Below are 22,980 nucleotides of genomic sequence, written 5' to 3' on the forward strand. Positions count from 1 at the left end.
TCTCGATCTCCTGACCTCGTGATCCGCCCGTCTCGGCCTCCCAAAGTGCTGGGATTACAGGCTTGAGCCACCGCGCCCGGCCCCTATTCCTGACTTTTACTAGTTCATTCTCTTCTACCCAACCTTTAAATGTTTAACTTTCCAAGTGAACCAGTTTTAAACTATTTGAGTTTCTGGTCAATTGCATAATATCTACAATAGAAAAAAATTTAAATGAAAAGGTAAGTTCAGTGAGGAATGGACCAAAATAAAAACAATCCAATCATCCATATCTACCATAGGGCAGTGATATGCACTATTTGGGGTATCAGCACTTCAGTAGTAAATAAGGCAATGTTTTTGACCTCAGAGTTTACACTGTAGTGGAAACAATAGACAACATTATAAAACAGTGTCAGTTGGTGAAATATAATAGAAACTATAAAGAAATATGAAGCAGAGTAAGGTCATGAGAAGAGTGGATAGATGTTTAGAGAAAAGTCCTCTGAGGAAGTGACCTTAAATAGCGGTATAAAGTATAAGCCATACAAAGACCTAGACAAAAAAACATTTCAGAGGGAAGAAAGATCTCAGGTAGACAGAAGGTTGACAAATTGAAAAATGGCAGTAAGTCCACTGTGCCTACAGGCAGAATGTTTATAAACTGTAGCTGAAACTGGAAAGACGTGCAGTGACCAGATCAAGTAGGACCATGGAGACTAGGATAAGAGTGTGGATTTTTATTATGAGGAATGCCATTAGAGGATCTTGACCAAAAAAATGATAGAAATTGATTTACACTTTTGTTTTGGAGACAGAGTCTTGCTCTGTCGCCCAGGCTGGAGTGCAATGGCGTGATCTCAGCTCACTGCAACCTCCACCTCCTGGGTTCAAGCAATTCTCCTGCCTCAGCCTCCCAAGTACCTGGGATTACAGGCACTCACCAATGTCCAGCTAATTTTTGTACATTTAGTAGACACAGGGTTTCATTATGTCGATCAGGCTGGTCTCAAACTCCTGACCTGAAGTGATCCGCCACCTCAGCCTCCCAAAGTGCTGGGATTGCAGGTGCGAGCCACCATGCCCAGCTGATTTAGACTGTTTAAAGGTAATAAAACATGTAATCTAATTTAAAATTTCATAAGATGTGTTTGCTTTTCAAGGGTTCACATAAGAGGCTTTTTTGTTGCCTAACTTCCCCCAATTTCTTTTTGTTTGTTTGTTTTTGAGATAGAATCTCACTCTGTCACCCAGGCTGGAGTGCAGCGGGCGATCTCGGCTCACTGCAAGCTCCGCCTCCCAGGTTCACGCCATTCTCCTGCCTCAGCCTCCCGAGTAGCTGGGATTACAGGAATACGCCACCAAGCCTGACTACTTTTGTATTTTTAGTAGAGACGGGGTTTCTCCATGTTGGTGAGACTGGTCCAGAACTCCCGCTCTTAGGTAATCCGCCCGCCTTGGTCTCCCAAAGTGCTGGAATTACAGGCATGAGCCACCGCCTGGCCCAATTTTTTTTTTTTTTTTTTTTTTTTTGATGTTTTTGAGAAAGGGGCTCACTCTCTTGCACAGGCTGGAGTCCAGTGGTGTGATCACAGCGCAGTGTAGCCCCAACACCCCCGGGCTCAGGCAAGCCTCCTACCTCAGCCTTCCAAGTAGCTGAGACTACAAGCACATGCTACCATGACCAGCTAATTTTTAAATTTTTTGAAGAGATGGTCTCACTATGTTGCCCAGGCTAATCTGGAGCTCCTCAGATCAAGAGATGATCCTGTCTCAGCCTCCCAAAGTGCTAGGATCACAGATATGAGCCACCACGCTCAGCTGTGACCAGAATTTCAAGCTTCGCTTTCTGCTTTTATACCATTGTGTATAGCATTATGCCTGAGGATGAAAAATGAGAACATATATACCCCATTGTTGTCAATTTTATATACTCCTTCAAGTCTATATTCATTTATCATTTACATATTTATTGTAAAAATGATTTTTCAAATACATTGCAATAGTACAAAAGTCATTTTACTTTAAATTTAATAAAGTTAGTATTGCTTACGTAAATTTTCAAATGAAACACTTTCATAATATAATTTTAAGTCAAATTTCCTTCCTTGTGTTTACTAGAAAATAAATCAAACCTACAAAATAAAATGCACATAAGCAGATTCTCATTAACTGAGATCAAGGGATGATCAATATGAACAGCAGAGTATCTGGAAAGAAAGGCAATTTTGGAATTTCCCAAGCCTTTAAAACTTTATGTAGACTAACAAAATGTTAAGAGGCAGTGCTTGGCAATAATCAGGGCTTAAGAAATATAAGTGTATTAATTCAAATTTCCCACTTTTGCAACTACTCTTACCAAGCAAACAATATTTTTAAAGAGCAGGGCTTTCTCTGGAGTGGTTGAATGAATCTTGGATTTCATTTTAGTTTTTACATGTTGTAAAGCAGTGAAGTTCTAATTAATGAAGTTTTATTACAGTTGAGAATTAATATTTTAGACAATGCTTGTCAAACAGCAAAATAATATGAATCAATACAAAAACATTTTTTCCTCTCAGAAGACTGTTCTCTGACACTATCAATTAGTCATGATAAATTTTAATTTTAATGTAACTTACGTAAGTCCAATGCTACCTCACACTTTTTTGCCTTTTTTTTTTTTTTTTTTTTTTTGAGACGGAGTCTCGCTCTGTCACCCAGGCTGGAGTCCAGTAGCGCGATCTCGGCTCACTCCAAGTTCCGCCTCCCGGGTTCACACCATTCTCCTGCCTCAGCCTCCAGAGTAGCTGGGACTACAGGCGCCTGCCACCATGCCCAGCTAATTTTTTTGTATTTTTAGTAGAGACAGGGTTTCACTGTGTTAGCCAGGATGGTCTTGATCTCCTGACCTCATGATCCTCCCGTCTCGGCCTCCCAAAGCGCTAGGATTACAGGCGTGAGCCACCGCGCCCGGCCTTTTTGACTCTTTTTTATACTAGTCCCTGCTGTCTGAATACATTCTTGGAATATAAAATAATTTTATCTTACCCAAACAAAAACAAAATGAGAAATAAAAATAAATAATATGACATTATGAAGTAAGATAAATTATTTCATGATTATCTGCTTTAGAATTATACCCTTCAGTAGTGTAGACTCTAAAGAGTTGACAGGCCTAGGTCAAAATAACATTAGTTCCTAAGCTACAAGGAAAGCTATTATCTTGAAGTCAGAGATTTTGAAAATGTCAATGTCCTTTTGCAAATGCTACCCAAAAGTCAAACAAATACACTCAAAAGTCACAAATGCAAAAGACATCAGCAAAAGCTGACTGTAGAAAACTATGTGAGTTACTGGAGTCTTCTAACAGCATTTTTTTTTTCTAACAGCATTTAAATAAGGCAATGTAGACCTGGAATAAAGGAACATTAAGTAAGAAATATATATATTGAGTAGACAAACAAATGAAACACATATTAAATTTCACATTATTTTGAGTATTTTAGGAAAAGTTTTTTTTAATTGAAAATATACTTTAACAACAACAACAAAAACTGCCATATACTGACCATGTGAATTATCACATATTTCCTACATACTGGGCTCAAGAGAAGATACAATACAATATTTTAGCTGCCAGTACTGCCAGTCTAAAAAGACTGAAGGCTTAGTGCATTCCTTGGAAGACAAATTTGGCAAACAAAAACAAAAATTATTTCCTTTTCTTCCTTGAGATGTAGTTAAATAAAACAGATATCCCCAAAGTAATGAAGACTCACATTTCAAGTAATTACTCGGCTTACCAGTTTTATTTACACAGTAATTGTTATGAGTGGTTTTTAGTGAATTCCTTGTATTTACATTTTATATACACATTTATACTTGAAAGGTAAAGAAACTGTACAATAATAAAAAAATAAGAAAAAGAAATATAGTAACTTAGATCCAACTGAGGAAACAAATACATAAAAGTATGATTAAATTTAGTCAGGTAGTATAAACTGAATGAGATTACTGCCAGAGGTTATATTCCCTCTATCAGGGATACCAATACCAAGGAAGTAGTTACTGGAGTTAAAAGGTCATCCTAAAACCTACTAAGACCATGACCCCTCCTTCAATATTTTATTATATTACCAGTTTCCAATAAGTAAGTCCCTATAATGGCAGTTACCTTTTGAGGGTTCTACTAGTAGTCCGTAGACTAGAATGACCCATGGGGTAAAAATATATGGGCACCCTAGGGTCCCATACTCCTAAAGAGGCAGTCACTACACTAACAAGGATCGCAGGCTTGTTAGTTTGAAAACTATATACCACTAACAGAAACAGTGTGCTTAAGTGCTGTTTCAAACTAAACTGCAACAAAAAAAACACTGTAAATCTAACCAAATGGCATGTTATATAGCCATCACTGATAACACTCAAGTGATTTAGATTCAAATTTAAACATAATAGGACAATAGCAATATGTCATTAGAGATCAGAGATCTCTGTCAATCAGATATAGCCTTGCCACCACCTAAAGATGCGTTCGCTGCCTCATGTATGGCTCTAGTAGCAGTTCCAAAACACAGTGCATTCACTCTTGTAAGGACAATGTCAATTGTCCTGACATTGTTGTTGGCTACATTTAACCTATTCTATGATATGGTACTAGAGTTCAAGAAATACATCAAGCCAGATCATTCTGTTCAGACCTTCCAAGGGAAATGTTCCTGGACAACACCTGACTGGAAAAATGCTATCAATGTTGCTATAAAACACAAAATAGTAAAAGCAGCATTTTCCCCAATTTACTATTCAGTGAGAAAGCCAAGCAGAAACCCAATGCAGCACATTGTGAAGAGTTTCAATGTTCCATTTTCAGCAGTTAAGCCAGGCATACCACCTCCTTCATCTGACCTGGATCCTGCTCTGGACTTCAAGGAAATATACACCTGATTAGCAGTTCAAGAACTCAACATAAAAATAATTCATGCTATGTTTCAATTGGAGGGTCATGACACTGTTGGGCCCACAGGCAAAGCATTCATAAGTCAATTTACTTTAAGCTCATATCTACCTTTTTGGAAATGACTCCCTATGTTACAATGAAAGAATTCATCAAAGAATGATTCCATCATGCAGCACTACTTCCTAGAGCTGGCAGGGAAATCCATGCATTTCTTGGTGGATGAGAGAAGGCTGATCCAAGAACACAGTGAAGAGATGCTCCCATTCCTCAAAGTATTTCGCCTCTATGGGCATGAGGATTTAGCACCTGCTAAGTTCCCAAACCTATGCAAAGTGGACAATGTGAGGAAGCGGAAGTTGGATAACTCATTCAGGGCTACCAATCTTCCAAAGAGTCACTATCTAGACCAGCGGATAATGAGGTAGACGAGGCAGTATCAAGACCTTCCTTGAAGAAAGCAATGATGAGTAAAGAAGATGAGGATGGGTTATAGGCAGCATTTAGTGTAATATGTGAAGAGATTAAGATGGCACTGACAGATAAAGGAACCAATAACCAGACTAATCTCCTCACACAGCTTCTTCAGGCAATTGAATCAAGAGCTAGGATGTAGACTTAGAAAAAAACATTAACTTTACCTTTTTCTTTTATTCTTATTTCCACTGATTAAGAAAAGTTATGTATAGAGTTTTACAAGTCACAGATTTAGCTACATATTAGATTTCAAATTTCAAACTGGAGTTAACAAATTTTGTTTCTATGGGCAGTGGAAGAATTGTAACTAAAAAATATGAAGTCTTGCCAAGTAGCATGCTATTTAAAAACTCTGAGGATTCATTACTTTTTACACTTATCACTGAGAAACATCATATATGTTTTTGGACTTACTCTCAAAGTAAAGTCTTCAATCCACTAAAGTGCAAAGAACTTTCCTTCTACCAGTTATTTATAGTTTTCTTAATGTCAAATTATTAGATGAATAATTTGTTACACTAGAACCAGAACGGCTAAAATTCTCTGAGTGACAGGAATTCCTTAAGGAAGACAACAGATTTCCCTTAAAAAACAAATGGACACGATACTGTGGAAAAACATCTAAACAAACAATAAACAATCTCCCACCAACATTTCCATTTCCTGGGTAACTCAAATTTGCCTCAACTTGTGAATGAAGATAAATGACATCTTCAGTGACTTAAATTTACAATCAAATTTGTTTATTACTGGTCTATAATATCTTCAAAAGGTCAGAACTGGAAACAATGTCTGTACTATAGTACTTTGGAGGTTAACAATAGTATTTAACAATCCTACTCTAGCCTCCAGAGTATCTTTGTGGTAACTGTTACAAAAGAAAAGATGTAAAAATTTGAAGTATCTCCAAAGCTATTTTAAAAATTTATTGCATTAAACTGTTTACTCCAAATTGTGGAGTATAAACTCACCATTTAAACTTTTTCCTTTGAAAAATGACTCTACCTATAAAATAATAGTTTAATACTGTCAATAAGTTACTCATTTCATTTCCTTCAGCCATAAAATGTAAAATCAGCAGTCTTCCACCTCTTGATTCTTTTAGATATCTCCAACATTTTCTTCCACGCCTTTTACATAGGAAACAAAAAACCTTTATCCAAAAACCACATTTTATATGTCAATTAGTCTGTCAATTTTGAAGACTAGCTTTTCAAAGCAGGACTACTGTTCTTGTCTCCTTCTTTAATATCCTTCATTACAGATGCAAAGACCTGAAAATTATATGAAATAAAGATTAATCCTCAAAAACTACCACCTAGATTAAAGAGATTTAAACAACTATAAATGGCAAAAAGCTTTATTATACTTAACTCTGTCCCCTGAAAGTGTGCCATTCTCAAATCCTCTTTATTTTTTTCTAATCATGAAATATGATTATATTCCAATTTTTACCAATTGCCAAATATTCTGAAATTACTATTTGGTAACTAACGTTTTCTGAACAAATAAGACTATGAATTTAATAATGCCAATTGTTTATATTATTCATGGATTGAGTGACACTGCTATCCTTTTATGTCACTTGACTTAGATTGCCAATACTTTTACTTTCCTAATAAGACTAAGTATCTAAAAAGCCAGGACCATACATTATATATTCTTTCAACTACAAACCCTAGTACACAGCAGGTATTTAATATAATAAAATTGTTGTCTATTTGAAATACCAAAGTAATAACTACTCTGGCAAATAAATGACTACGGTGGGTTGTACTTCACTAAATTGATATTATTGGACTTAAATAAAATAAAGCCCGGCCGGGAGCAGTGGGTCATGCCTGTAATCGCAGCACTTTGGGAGGCCGAGGTGGGTGGATCACGAGGTCAGGAGATCCAGACCATCCTGGCTAACACGGTGAAACCCTGTCTCTACTAAAAATACAAAAAATTAGCTGGGCATGGTGGCATGTGACTGTAATCCCAGCTACTTGGGAGGCTGAGGCAGGAGAATCGCTTGAACCCGGGAGATGGAGATTGTACGGAGCTGAGATCGCACCACTGCACTCCAACCTGGGCGACAGAGTGAGACTCTGTCTCAAAAAAATAGATGAAATGAAATGAAATAAAGCCCTAGGTTTGGATAGCTGAAAAGTGGGCAATTTGATTTAAATTCTTGCTTCTTAGAAGTCAAAAATTAATTTTAAAAGACATAATTTTAAGCACTAACATTTAAGAAATACATAATTTTTTTACAAGTCAACTGCTTTAACACATCTATTAGAGATAGGAAAATGTCACTCTACCTGAGTCCATTTTTTGGTGCTATTCTGCATCTGAATGGCTGCAATACAACTGAATAGCTTTTCCGATGTGATATCTTCTGGCAATTTAGTTAGAAACTGTGCTATATGAATAAAGTCCATCTGCAGGAGAATATCTTCATATAATCGGAGGATTCCTAATCCAGTCCTAAATAAAAATTCTTCCCCATCTCTGCAAAATACATCCCAGACTCGACAGGCCAGATCAAGTGGTAGTGATTTGCTATATAGTGTGAAGATCCTAAAATTAGAGGGAAAAATGGTCACTGAAATTTTTCATTCATTGATTCATTTACTCAGTAAGCATCTCTATAAAAAAAGAACGGTGTTTATTAGGGATAAAAAGGCAAATAAAATACGGCTTTCCCATCCTGGCCAACATGGTGAAACCCCATCTCTACTAAAAATACAAAAATTAGCTGGGCATGGTGGCACACGCCTGTAGTACCAGCTACGTGGGAGGCTGAGGTGGGAAAATCGCTTGAACCCAGGAGGCAGAGGTTGCAGCGAGCCGAGATTGTGCCACTGCACTCCAACCTGGCGACAGAGTGAGACCTGTCTCAAAAAAATAAATAAAATAAAATAGCCTTCCTCCCTCAAACTTGAGTAGTGGGAAATTAAATAATAAATAACAAAAGTATGTGAATTTACAACCTTATGTAGGGGAAAGGCCTAATATCTACTAGAGTGGTAGAATAGTCTGGTAGTTAAGGGTATGAGCTCTGAAATCAGAATGGCTGAATTTGAATCTTGAATTTGCCACTTATTAGTTGTGTTACCTTGAGCAGGATAGTTGTCTTTACTATGCCTCAGTTTCTTCATTAGTAAATTATAAGAAAACTATCTACCTCTCAGGATTGTTTTTAAAATTATAGTAGTTAATAAATGTAAAAGTGTTTACATCAGTGTTTGGCATGTAAGAAATGCTAAATAAAAATTAGTTATTATTATTGTATGAAGAACCCAAATATCATCTTTTAGTCACCTAATATAAACCCAAAATCTGACTTCTCTCTTTTCTCTTTCCCTTGCACAAACATCTATTGTTTTGTTTTGTCTTTTTCCCTCCACCCAGCTTTATTTACTACTTCTTTTGAAGCATGTATATCTTCCAATAGAACCACCAAAATGGTTTTTCCCAACCGTTCTGACAATGTCTGACCATGTAATTCTTTATCCAGTGGTTCTTTGGGAGGCATTCTGGTTGGGGAAGTGAGGAGAGTAACTATTACAGGACTTGTCTTGAAGTTGCCTTGGTAAAGAAAGGGCACAATTGTTTACACTGATTGTGTGTTTATTTGAGGTAGTGCTGATGGGATTTGAGGAAGGGAACTAAAACTTCCTCACAAAATAATTTTTTAAAAAGTCCTTTTACACTGTCACTTATTTATTCCTATCCCACAAAAATGTCTCTGGGATTTGTATATAATAAACTCAACAGAGACATGAAACAAAAGTCCATCCCTACTTCTTAAATTACAAACACATATTTAATTATATGACAAAAACCACTTTTGATAGTACAGAGACTATACTCACTGTTCAAAATGAGGAGTGCCTAGTCTCAGGTTCTAGTACACAGTACTTACTCTTCATTAGTTCTCTCCTGTCCCCTACATCAATTGTGATCCTGCTATCCCCCATGCTCATACTTCTCAAGACTGACAATGGAGGATTTTTTTTTTTTTTCCTTCTTAATGGAATTAGTATTTTAACTTGGATCTCAGTCCCGTATTAAAAAACCCTTCTCCCATTTTCTTGGGTCCTTCCCTGATTAACTCTAATGCTCTTGGGGGATGGGAAGAGAATACATTAAAAAATAACTTAATTTTTCTTTCTTTTTTTTTTTTTTATGGAGTTTCGCTCTTGTTGCTCAGGCTGGAGTGCAATGGTGAAATCTCGGCTCACTGCAACTGCCTCAGCCTCCTGAGTAGCTGGGATTACAGGCATGTGCCACCACACCTGGCTAATTTTGTATTTTTAGTAGAGACAGCGTTTCTCTATGTTGATCAGGCTGGTCTCGAATTTCCAGCCTCAGGTGATCTGCCTGCCTCAGCCTCCCAAAGTGCTGGGATTACAGGTGTGAGCCACGGCACCCCGCCAATAACTTAATTTTTTTAAAAAGCCTAAATTAGTCGGGTGTGGTGGCTCATGCCTATAATTTCAGTCTTTGGGAGGCCAATGAGGGAGGATCGCTTGCATCCAGGAGTTAAAGACCAGCCTAGGCAACATAGTGAGACCCCATCTCTATAAAATAGCAAAAATTAGTTGGGTGTAGTGGTGTGCCTACAGCCCCAGATACTCGAGAGGCTGAGGTGGGCAGACTGCTTAAGCCTGGGATTTTGAGGCTGCAGTGAGCTGTGATCATGCCACTGCACTCAGTCTGGGTGACAGAGTGGGACCCTGTCTCAAAAAAGTTAAAAAAATAAAAATCCTAAACAAAAGAAGATCTGAAAAGACATATTTGACCAATGCCATTACTTATTTTTCTACTTTAAAGCTTAATACCATTTACATGAAACCTACTGGTTGTGAATTGTTAAGAATTAAAGTTTAGGCCGGGCGCGGTGGCTCAAGCCTGTAATCCCAGCACTTTGGGAGGCCGAGATGGGCGGATCACGAGGTAAGGAGATCGAGACCATCCTGGCTAACACGGTGAAACCCCGTCTCTACTAAAAATACAAAAACTAGCCGGGCGAGGTGGCGGGCGCCTGTAGTCCCAGCTACTCGGGAGGCTGAGGCAGGAGAATGGCGTAAACCCGGGAGGCGGAGCTTGCAGTGAGCTGAGATCTGGCCACTGCACTCCAGTCCCAGCGACAGAGCGAGACTCCGCCTCAAAAAAAAAAAAAAAAAAAGAATTAAAGTTTAAATATGTCATCTGTACTCTTCTCGCCTCCTCAAATTATCTCTTGAATACCATGCGAATTCTTTCTTTTTTCTTTTTTTTTGGAGACAGAGTCTTGCTCTATTTCCCAGGATAGAGTGAAGTGGCAGGATCTCGGCTCACTGCAACCTCTGCCTCCCAGGTTCAAGCGATTCTCATGTCTCAGCCTCCCGAGTAGCTGGGATTACAGGTGCCTGCCACCATGCCTGGCTAATTTTTGTATTTTTAGTAGAGACAGGGTTTCACCATGTTGTCCAGGCTGTTCTCGAACTCCTGACCTCAGACGATCCACTCGCCTCAGCCTCCCAAAGTGCTGGGATTACAGGTATGAGCCACCTGTAATAGGATTACAGGTGTGAGCCACTGCACCTATGCGTATTCTTAACAACAACCTGTCTTAACATCAACTGCTCCATCTCTTTGGCAAAATTCACTCACCATTCTATAATCTACTGGGTATTGCTTGAAAGGCAAACTCTCCAAGTTAAAACAAAAGATTTTCAACAGAAAAGATGATAAAAGACATTAGTGCCTAAATAAGGCATCATTCTTCTATCAGAAAACTGGATACATTTATAATAGGTACAAAAATAATAAGCAGTAAACTTAGGAGTAAATTTAACCAAGGAGGTGAAAGACCTCTACAAGGAAAACACTGAAAAAATTGAAGAGGATACAAACAAATGGAAAGACATTCCATGTTCACAGATTGGAAGAATTAATATTGTTCAAATGACAATACTACCCAATATAATCTATAGATTCCATATAATCCCTATCAAAATTCCAATGACATTTTTCACAGAAATAAAAAAAAACTATCCTAAAATTTATATAAAACCTCAAAAGACCTCAAACAACAAAAGTAATCTTAAGGAAAAAAAAAAAAAAAGGTGGAAGCATTGGACTACCAGACCTCAAAATATACTGCAAAGTCATAGTAACCCAAACAGAATGGTACTGGCATAAAAATAGATACATAGAAAAATGGCACAGAATAGAGAACCCAGAAGTTAATCCACGTGTCTTTGGCCAACTGATTTTTGACAATGGTGCCAAGAACACTAATTCAGGAAAGGACTGTCTCTTCAACAAATGGTGCTGGGGGAAAAACCGGATATTAAACCCCCACTTCTCACCCTATACAAAAGTCAACTCAAGATGGATCAAATATCTAAATGTCAGACACAAAACTATAAAACTATCAGAAGAAAACACAGGAGAAATGCTTCAGGACATTAGTCTTAGAAAAAATGTTATTAGTAAGATCTCAGAAGTATAGGCACCAAAACCAAAAACAAACGAATTCCGATTTGCAGATTATATCAAACTGAAAAGCTTCTGCACACCAAATAAAACAATCAATACTGTATTTAAAAAAAAAAAAAAAGCCCCCACAGAATGGGAGAAAATATCTGCAAACTATTCATCTGACAGGAAATTAATAGCCAAAATATATGAGGAACTTAAACATCTCAACAGCAAAAAAAAAAAAAAAAAAAAAAAAAAAAAAAAAAAAAAAAAAAAAGCCAGGCACCATGGCTCATGCCTGTAATCCCAGCATTTTGGGAAGCTGAGGCAGTGGATCACTTGAGGTCAAGAGTTCCAGATCAGTCTGGCCAACATGGTGAAATCCCATCTCTACTAAAAATACAAAAATTAGCCAGATGTGGTGGTGCACACCTGTAGTCCCAGCTACTTGGGTGGCTGAGGCACAAGAATCACTTGAACCCTGAAGGTGGAGGTTGCAGTGAGCCAAGATCGCGCCACTGCACTCCAGCCTAGGCGACAGAGAGGGACTCCATCCCACGAAAAAGAAAAAAAATCCAACTAAAAAAATGGGCAAATGATCTGAACAGACATTTCTCAAAAGAAGATATACAAATGACCAACAAATATAATTTTAAAATGCTCAACATAAAAAGCATCAGGGAAATGCAAATCAAAAGCATAATGAGGTATCCTCTTACCCCAGTTAGGACAGCTATTATCAAAAAGACAAAAAATAACAAATGCTGGCAAGGAGGCAAAGAAAAGGGAACTCTTACACATTGTTGTTGTGAATGTAAAGTACAGCCGCTATGAAGAACAGTATGGCGGTTCCTCAGAAAACTACAAATAGAAGGAGCATATGATCCAGCAATGACACTCCTGGGTATATACCCAAAGGAATTCAAATCAGTGTGTTTAAGATAGGTCTGCACTCACATGTTTATTGCAGCTCTATTCACAATAGCCAAGATATGGAATCAACCTGGGTATCTAACAACAGATGAATGGATAAAGAAAATGTGGTACACACAATGGAATACTACTAAGCCACAAAAAAGAATAAAATCCTGTCCTTTGTGGCAGCATGGATAGAACCAGAGGACATTATGTTAAGTGAAATACTGCAGGTTCTCATTCATATATAGAAGCTAAAAAATGCTAGTTGCTCTCCTTTTCTTTCTTTCTTCCTTTTTTTTTTTTTTCTGGGAGACAGGGTCTGACTCTGTCGCTCAGGCTGGAATGTAGTGGTGCAATGTCAGCTCACTTGAACCTCCTAAGTTCAAGCCATCCTCCCACCTCAGCCTCCCAAATAGCTGAGACTACAGGCATATGCCACCATGCACCATACAGCTAATTTTTGTATTTTTTGTAGAGACAGGGTTTCACCATCTCGCCTAGGCTGGTCTCAAACTCCTGAGCTCAAGCAGTCAGCCTGCTGCAGCCTCCCAAAGTGCTAGGATTATGAGCACGAGCCATAGCATTGGCCAGCTGATCTCATAAACGTAAAAAGTAGAACAGAGGATACTAGAGGCTGGGAAGGGTGGAGAGAAGGAAGAGATAGGCTGAAATTTGTTAAAATATACAAAATTACAGCCAGATAGGAGGAATAAGTTCTAGTGTTCTATAGCACTGTAGGGTAACTGTAGTTAACAATAACATACAGTTTCAAATAGGACAACTATACTGAATGTTCCCAACACAAAGAAATGATAAATGTTTGAGATGATGGATATGCTAATTACCCTGATCTCATCACTATACATTATATGTACAGAAACATCAGTATGTACCCCATGGATATGTACAATTATTATGCGTCAACTAAAAAAAAAATTTTTTTTTTTTTTTTTTGAGACGGAGTCTCGCTCTGTCGCCCAGGCTGGAGTGCAGTGGCCGGATCTCAGCCACTCTCCTGCCTCAGCCATTCTCCATTCTCCTGCCTCAGCCTCCCGAGTAGCTGGGACTACAGGCACCCGCCACGTCGCCCGGCTAGTTTTTTGTATTTTTTAGTAGAGACGGGGTTTCATCGGGTTAGCCAGGATGGTCTCGATCTCCCGACCTCGTGATACGCCCGTCTCGGCCTCCCAAAGTGCTGGGATTACAGGCTTGAGCCACCGCGCCCAGCCAAAAAAAATTTTTTTAATTCAAAAGAATGAAAAGAAAAAGAAATCTTATTTTAATTCCATTAAACCACATAGCTTAAGAAATTAACTTTTAGAAAATGCAATATACATTGTTACCTTGTTGCAATTATGTTTTTTGTTTTTCTGTTTGTTTGTTTGTTTGTTTGAGACGGAGTCTTGCTCTGTAGCCCAGGCTGGAGTGCAGTGGCGTGATCCTGGCTCACTGCAACCTCAGCCTCCTGGGTTCAAGCAATTCTTATGCCTCAGCCTCCCAAGTGGCTGGCACTACAGGTATGGGCCACCACATCCAGCTAATTTTTGTATTTTTAGTAGAGACAGGGTGTCACCATGTTGGCCAGGCTGGTCTGAAACTCCTGAGCTCAGGTGATCTGCCCGCCTTGGCTTCCCAAAGTGTGAGGATTACAGGCATGAGCCACCATGTCCAGCCATTATATTTTCTTTAAAAACTGTTTCTTTATATTGTATAACACTTAAACAGCAATGATTTGACCTTCGCTATGACATTCTACTTCCGCATCTCAATTTCTTCAGCTCTAAAATAATGAGTTTGGATTACTTTCAGTTCTAAAATCCCACCTCTCTTATAAGTAAAAAAAAACATAAATATTCTTCTTCAGTAAAATGAGTACTGGTCATGTTATAGTTAACTTTATAAAGAATATGGTTTCTGGGACTGGACTGCTGAGGTTTTAGTTTCTATTCTGCCATTTATTAACTGTGAAATATCAGGTATGGTACCCAAGCCTATCAGAATTTCAGTATCAATTATCCAGTCATGGTGATGCACACCTGTAATCCCACTACTCAGGAGGCTGAGGTGGGAGGAATGCTTGAGCCCAGAAGTTCCAGGTGGGAGGAGCTGTGATTGCGCCACTGCACTCCAACCCAGGCAACAGAACGAGACTCTGTATCAAAAAATAAAAATAAAAATAAAAAAAATTTTTAATGAAAGAAAAAAATAAAAAACAAAATTTTAGGTTCCCCGTCAGTAAGTGGTATAAATTACAGTACATATCTTAAGTGGTTGCTATGATTAAACAGAAAAAAAGTATGTGTGGTAGAAACTGGCTGTTTATCACACCATTTCTTTTTCTTTCTGGGAAACAGCTAAACCACATTTTGCATCTTCACTTGCAGTTAGTTGTGGCCACATGATTGAGTCCTGGTCAGTGGAATGTGAGAGGAGGAGATGCGTAATACTTCTAGGCTTAGCTTCCCAAAATCTCCCTTGTGAGTCTCCTTGTTCTCTCCCCTTCTGTGAAAACCCTGGAAACGCCTTGTTAAAGATGGTGGAAGTAAAAAATGGAAGAAACATTGGTGCCTGAATTATAGGTTGTAGGAGAGCTGTAAGCCTATTAGGAACACCATTAATATCATTAGTCTTAATATGACAAACGAAAAGTCTAAAAAACTTTGAACTTTAAACGCAAGTAATAAAATGGTGATCCTGTCTGCAGTATACATGATTTGTCAACATATATAACTTTTTTTTTTAATAGACAGGATCTCGTTCTGTCACCCAGGCTGGAGGACAGTGGTACAATCACAGCTCACTATAACCTTAAATTCCTGGGCTCAAGCAATCCTCCCACCTCAGCTTCCTGAGTAGCTGGGACTACAGGAATGCACAACTATGTCTGGCTAATTTTTTTTTTAATTTTTTGTAGAGATGGGGTCTTGCTGTGGTGCCCAGGCTGGTCTCAAACTTCTGGCCTCCAGCAATCCTCCTGCCTTGGCCTCCCAAAGTGCTAGGACTACAGGTGTCAGCCACTGCACTTGGCCTTTTTTTTTTTTTTTCCTTAAGCTAGAGAAAGTCTAGGAAGTAAAATTGTGTGTGGAACAGAAAAAATCTGAGCTTTTCATATGTGTAACTTGGAGAAGGTATTATTGTATTTACATTTATTACAGTTTTTTAAAAATTTTCAGACAATATACAAGTAAGGAAGATCAAATTTAAAAATTCAAACTGGTGTCATCTTGGGGAAAAAAAAGCTGGACAAAGCCTTGAAATAAAAAGAAACAATATGAAGCCCTTAGTAAAGAAACACTATTATAACTATCATAAGCCCCTGTGTGTTGAAAATAAAATAAATAGCAACTAACTCTGAGAGCTTAGTATGTGCTAGGCATTGAATAAGATAATCCATGTAAAACACCCTCGCTACAACTCAAGATAAAGATAGTATTACTCCCAATTTATAGACAAAACCTGAAACACAAACTGAGAGATTCTGATTTCAACCCAGAGTCCATGCTCTTTTTTTTTTTTTTTTTTGAGATGGAGTTTCGCTCTGTTGTCCAGGCTGCAGTGTAGTGGCGTGATCTCGGTTCACTGCAACATCTGTCTGTCAGGTTCAAACAATTCTCCTGCTACAGCCTACTGTGACTACACCACCCAGCTATGGGTTTTTTTTTTTTTTTTTTTTTTTGAGACGGAGTCTCGATCTGTCAGCAGGTTGGAGTGCAGTGGTGCAATCTTGGCTCACTGCAACCTCCCACCTCCTGGTTCAAGCGATTCTCTTGCCTCAGCCTCTCAAGTAGCTGGGATTACAGGTGCATGCCACTATGCCTGGCTAATTTTTGTATTTTTAGTAGAGACAGGGTTTCACCATGTTAGTCAGGCTGGTCTCGAACTCCTGACCTTGTGATCCGCCCGCCAAAGTTCTAGGATTACAGGTGTGAGCCACCATGCCTGGCTGAGACTAAGTTTTTGTATATTTGGTAGAGACGGGGTTTTGCCATGTTAGACAGGCTGGTCTTGAACTCCTGACCTCAGGTGCTCCACCCACCTCGGCTTCCCAAAGTGCAGGGATTACAGGCGTGAGCCACCACACCCAGCCAAGTCCATGCTCTTAATCAAATGCGTCCCCACAAAAATTTGGAAGTTTCTCAATTTGTAAAAGAAGGATCTTTATATGTAAAATCCTGCACATGAGATTTACTCTAGTTTCTAAAACACATAAAAAGTTATACTTTATATCCTTTTCATTATTATATATTATGTATGTTATGACTTACCAGTCTATCAAGTATATATCTGGTGTGAGACTATAAGATTTGAAGTGAAGAAATAATTTGGAGAGATTTTCTTCAAAGAATACTTCAAATGTTGCAAAATATTTCAACATCTAAAGATTAAAAAATCAACAAAATTATGAAAGTATATAGTCTAGAAATAAGGAAATTAAATGCTTAAACATTAACAGGAAATCTTGCTCATTAAGAATCTCATCTTTTTCTGAGTCTTCTCAGCAAACATTCATTCATAAACTATAATATAATAAGTTTACAATGGATGAGATTATCTTGGCCTTTCAATTACTGTTTTTCACTCTAAGAGGGTATTAAAACTACAGAAACAAAGGAAAACATGATCCATTCATACCATGCTGTGATCCACACGAAAAAAGGCCAACTGGCATGGCTTATTCAGGAGATTGGCAAATGCAATAAAGGCATCTGCCTCTTCCAAATTGAGAATGAGCACTGCTGCAATGAAGGACATCCCTTGGACCTTCAAAGGGAGAAGAAATTAGTTAAAATGGACTTACAATAATAAATCTATATATTTTATTGTACTCCTGAAAAATTACAGTGACATTACAAAGTAGAATTAACCAAGATTTCTTTTTTCCTTCCCAGCAAAGGTAAATACAGAAAGCCCCTAATGATTATGAAATCTCCCTAATTTCTTGTTCATATGGTGTGGTTTTTCAACATTAGGAAGAATTTTTGAAAAAAGAAAAAAGTTCAGATTTTACTGCTACAAAAGGCTATCTCAGTGTATTACCTAGTTTTCATTTCCTCTCAGTCTGAATTCTTTCAAAATAGAGTACAGAATCACAAAATTTAATAAAAATCAGGTGATTATTTTCATTGTTATAACACATCTGAGTAAAAAATGAAGAACTCAAAATAAAAGAGATCTATGAGAAGTGCTGCTGAAATACCAAGAAAGGAGACATTGTGGGGGTTGAGATAATGAGCCTGGAGTCCTGGAAAAGCAAGAGACAGAAATAGCAAAAAACCTAAAATGGAAAAGAAGCATGAACTAAGACATAGAAATGGGAACAATAGGACCAGCTCAGCTGGAATAAGGAAAGGCATTTAGAGAAGGTAGGATGTGTTTATGTTGTGAAAAACCTTGAGTAAAAGGCTAAGCTATATAGATGTTTGCTTCTTGCTTGTGAGTTATTGGCAGCTATCATACACTTCTCCTTTTTTTTTGGTTTATTTTTTCTGAAGCAGGGTCTCACTTAGTCACCTAGGCTGGAATGCAGTGGCATATCATCTCACTGCAACCTCTGCCTCCCAGCTCAAGCTATTCTCCTGCCTCAGCCTCCTGAGTAGCTGAGACTATGGGTGTTTACCACCACACCCACCCAGCCCATACATTTCTTTAATCAAAAAAAAAAAAAAGTTATCAAACACTTACTTCTGGAAGAGATTTGTATAATGGACTTACACAGTGAGACCATTAAGAATAACTGCAATGGGCCAGGCGCGGTGGCTCAAGCCTGTAATCCCAGCACTTTGGGAGGCCGAGACGGGCGGATCACGAGGTCAGGAGTTCAAGACCAGCCTGGCTAACGTGGTGAAACCCTGTCTCTACTAAAAATACAAAAAATTAACCAGGTGTGCTGGCGGGTACTTGTAGTTCTAGCTACTCGGGAGCCTGAGGCAGGAGAGTGGCATGAACCCGGGAGGCAGAGCCTACAGTAAGCCGAGATGGCACCACTGCACTCCAGACCCGGTGACAGAGTGAGACTCCGTCTCAAAACAAAACAAAACAAAACAACAACAACAAAAAACTGCAATGCTAACTTTGTCTCTTGTTCCCAGTCGAGTGTTTTGAAAGGTATGCCTACAATCACTATTTCTACTTTCTCAGCTCCCTTTTCTTTTCTTTTTTTTTATTTTTTTTATTTTTTGAAACAGAGTTTCGTTCTTTTTGCCCAGGCTGGAGTGCAATGGTGCGATCTCAGCTCACCACAACCTCTGCCTCCCAGGTTCAAGTGATTCTCCTGCCTCAGCCTCCCAAGTAGCTGGGATTACAGGCATGCACCACAACCCCGGCTAATTTTGTATTTTTAGTAGAGATGGGGTTTCTTCATGTTGGTCAGGTTGGACTTGAACTCCCGACCTCAGGTGATCAACCCACCTCGGCCTCCCAAAGTGCTGGGATTACAAGCGTGAGCCACTGCGCCCAGCTCTCAGCTCCCTTTTCACTCTTTTTTTTTTTTTTTTTTTTTTTTTTTTTTTTTTTTTTTTTTTTTTTTTGAGGCGGAGTCTCGCTCTGTCGCCCGGACTGGAGTGCAGTGGCCCGATCTCAGCTCACTGCAAGCTCCGCCTCCCGGGTTTGCGCCATTCTCCCGCCTCAGCCTCCCGAGTAGCTGGGACTACAGGCGCCCGCCACCTCGCCCGGCTAGTTTTTGTATTTTTAGTAGAGACGGGGTTTCACTGTGTTAGCCAGGATGGTCTCGATCTCCTGACCTCGTGATCCGCCCGTCTCGGCCTCCCAAAGTGCTGGGATTACAGGCTTGAGCCACCGCGCCCGGCCCCTTTTCACTCTTTAATACACTTCAGTATGTATTCCCACTCCATTACCACACTATTTTGAGATTTCTCTTGCCAGCATGACCAATGATACTTACTGTAAAACCCAGTGGGTGCTGTCTCTCTTAACAGCATTCCCTTAGCTTCTGCAATCCAATTATTTCTTTGTTCTCATCTTATTTCTCTTTCTCTGTCTTCTTCTGAGTACTTTTTGCAGATTCTATAGTAATTGCCTACTTGATTTTCTAGAACTTAAGTTCCATGAAGACAGGGACTGTAGCAGGCATAATAATTGCCCACCAAAGATGTCCAAGACCTTATTAATTACCAGAAGCTATGAAAATGTTACCGTACATGGTAAAGGGGACTCTGCAGATGTGATTAAGTCAAGGATCTTGAGATAGGGAGCTTATCCTGAATTATCTGGGTAGGCCTAAAGTAATCATCATGAGGTTCCTTATAAGTGAAAAAGGAAGGCAAGCTAGTCAGACAGATTTGAAGATGCTACACTACTGGCTTTCAAGATGGAGCTATAGGCCCATGAGCTAAGGAATGTAGGCAGCCTCCAGAAGGTGGAAAAAACAAGGAAATGGATTCTGCCCTAGAGGTTCCAGAGGAAGCACAACCCTGCCAACACTTTGACTTCAACCCAGTGAAGTCTATTTCAGACTTCTGACCTCCAGAATTGTCAAACAGTAACTTTGTGTTGTTGTTGTGTGTGTGTTTACATTTTTTTTGTAGAGACAAAGTTTTCCTGTTGCCCAGGCTGGTCTCAAACTCCTGACCTCAAGTAATCTTCCCACCTTAGCCTCCCAAAGTGCTGGGATTACAGGCATGAGCCATGGTGCCCGGTCTAATTTGTGTTGTTTAAAGCCACTAAGTTTGTGGTAGTTTCTTACAGCATTCATAGGAAACTAGTACAGAGACCACACCATGTTTTTTGTTCATAGTTGTATTCTTTTTTTTTTTTTTTTTTTTTTTTTTTTGAGGCGGAGTCTCGCTCTGTCGCCCGGACTGGAGTGCAGTGGCCAGATCTCAGCTCACTGCAAGCTCCGCCTCCCGGGTTTACGCCATTCTCCTGCCTCAGCCTCCCGAGTAGCTGGGACTACAGGCGCCCGCCACCTCGCCCGGCTAGTTTTTGTATTTTTTTTTTAGTAGAGACGGGGTTTCACCGTGTTAGCCAGGATGGTCTCGATCTCCTGACCTCGTGATCCGCCAGTCTCGGCCACCCAAAGTGCTGGGATTACAGGCTTGAGCCACCGCGCCCGGCCCATAGTTGTATTCTTAGTACCACAATATTTGCTGAATGAATACAAGGGGCAAAGTGTTAACGATCTGTAATAGAATGGTAGCAAAGTAAATAGAAAGAATTTACATTTAATTGCTCTAAAATGTTGTTTATTATAAGTAACATTATTTTACATACCACTAAAAAAGAAAAAATGCTGCCAATTAAGCAATGGCATAATACCTTATCACATGGAATATTTATTTACTTAATTTTTTTGGAGACAGAGTTTAGCTCTTATCATCCAGGCTGGAGTGCAGTGGCACGATATCGGCTCACTGCAACCTTCCCCTCCCAGGTTAAAGCGATTCTCCTGCCTCATCCTCCTGAGTAGTTGGGAATACAGGTGCCCACCACCACACCTGACTAATTTTTGTATTTTTAGTAGCGACGGGGTTTCACCATGTTGGCCTGGCTGGTCTTGAACTCCTGACTTCAGGTGATCCACCCGTCTTGGCCTCCCAAAGTGCTGGGATTATAGGTGTGAGCCACCATGTCCAGCCCAGAATATTTACTTTATGCATATTTTTAAAGTTATTTATAGCTCATTCAGATTTATCATGTATCACTCTTGTTCATATATGAAAAGAAAATAAGAAAAACAGTTATTTATATAATTTCTTCAGAGTCCAATTCTTCTAAATATTTTGCATTATTTATTGACTTATGGTGTGATGTACTGAAAAAGACACATTGTTTATGCAGTATTGCTGACAAAACTGTCTAACCTGAATCTAATCATGAAAAAACAATCAAATTCAAGTTAAGGGTCATTCCGCAAACAACTAGCCTTAACTTTTGAAAAGTGACATTGTTACGACACACACAAAAGGCTGAGGAACTGTTCTGTTTTAAAGGAAACTAAAAAGAGCAACTAAATACCACACATGACCCTGAGTGGATTCTGAACCAGGAGGAAACTGCTGTAACTTTGCTATTAATTTGAAGTTGTTCAAAATAAAAATGTGGGAAACAAACAAAAAAACACAAACAACAAAAAGATACCTATCTATAGGTGCCAGGCAGATCACCTGGGGTCAGGAGTTTGAGACCAGCCTAGCCAACATGGTGAAACCCTGTCTCTACTAAAAATACAAAAAAATTAGCCAGGTGTGGTGGCAAGCACCTGTAATCCCAGCTACTCGGGAGGCTGAGGTTGCAGTGAACCGAGATCAGCTTAATAAATAATACTTTACCAGTTGAAGCACCTGTGTAACCCACCCACTTTCTGTCATTTGAAATTTCTCTCTTCCTCTATGCCTGGCTAGGATATGGGACAAGGTAATCCACTTAAATTCCCCACCCTTTATTGTTCTTGCAGGCTTACATATAGGCTTCTTATTTTTGGTGTCTTATTGATAATAACTATGGAGAAACAAGGACTTATAACAAAAAATTAATGAGTCGGGCATGGTGGTTCGTGCCTGTAATTCTAGTAATTGGGGAGTCCAAGGCAGAATTGCTTGAGCCCAGAGATTCAGGACCAGCCTAGGCAACACAGTGAGGCTCTGTTTCTACAAAACAAAACAAAACAAAACAAAACAAAACAAAAAAACAAGGTGGGGGAGTATACAAATCTTACGAAGTTCTTAGAGTAATATCTGATTCCTGGTCTACATTTTTTACTCCACCTGAGATACTGGGAAACTTGTTTGTCTTCTCACTTCTACTTTTATGATACATCCACCTTAAATCCCCATCATAGGGCAGGCCCAGTTCACTGTTAAGTGCCAAGCAAAATAATAGCCACCTCCTTGCTTAAAAAGAGAAAACTTGCATCAGTGGATCTACAGACAGGTAACACTCAAGACTCATCCACAATTGCTCTACCCAGAAGCAATCTATAACCATGTCTTGAAAGTAGAAAACTAAGACAATTCAATAACCTTAATCTAAACCGTAGTGGTTTTAAACTGGGATAAGTGTGTTTTATAGCCACAAACAGTATCCAGAAAGTACACAGTCATGGATATTTTAAGGGAATTCAATCCCAGATCCTCAATTTACATATGTCTTCTTTTCTAAACATGATCTGGCTGACAATGCCACAGTAACAAGTGAAAGTCACAGTCCTCACCCATGACAAAAATTACTAGGGGGAATTGCTATAAGGCATGAAA

The 22,980-nt window shown here is 39.1% G+C and overlaps 1 protein-coding gene across 2 annotated transcripts in view; it reads right to left on the reverse strand.

The window, feature by feature from the left end:
- Positions 1–3,748: 3,748 nt before the first annotated feature.
- The window catches only part of TBC1D12 (TBC1 domain family member 12), a 149,376-nt gene continuing 130,144 nt past the window's right edge, over positions 3,749–22,980 (reverse strand). The window contains exons 10-13 of one of the 2 annotated variants that reach the window (XM_010368128.2): positions 17,402–17,530; positions 17,035–17,144; positions 7,699–7,957; positions 3,749–6,666 (exon numbers count right to left, since the gene is read on the reverse strand). In XM_010368128.2, coding sequence (XP_010366430.1) covers positions 6,598–6,666; positions 7,699–7,957; positions 17,035–17,144; positions 17,402–17,530 — 567 coding nt within the window. In that variant the 3' untranslated portion in view covers positions 3,749–6,597. The remainder of the gene's footprint in view (positions 6,667–7,698; positions 7,958–17,034; positions 17,145–17,401; positions 17,531–22,980) is intronic. The other variant, XM_030941414.1, reaches the window with a different exon arrangement.

Source organism: Rhinopithecus roxellana, chromosome 11 (genome assembly GCF_007565055.1).
Source record: "Rhinopithecus roxellana isolate Shanxi Qingling chromosome 11, ASM756505v1, whole genome shotgun sequence".
Classification (NCBI taxonomy): domain Eukaryota; kingdom Metazoa; phylum Chordata; class Mammalia; order Primates; family Cercopithecidae; genus Rhinopithecus; species Rhinopithecus roxellana.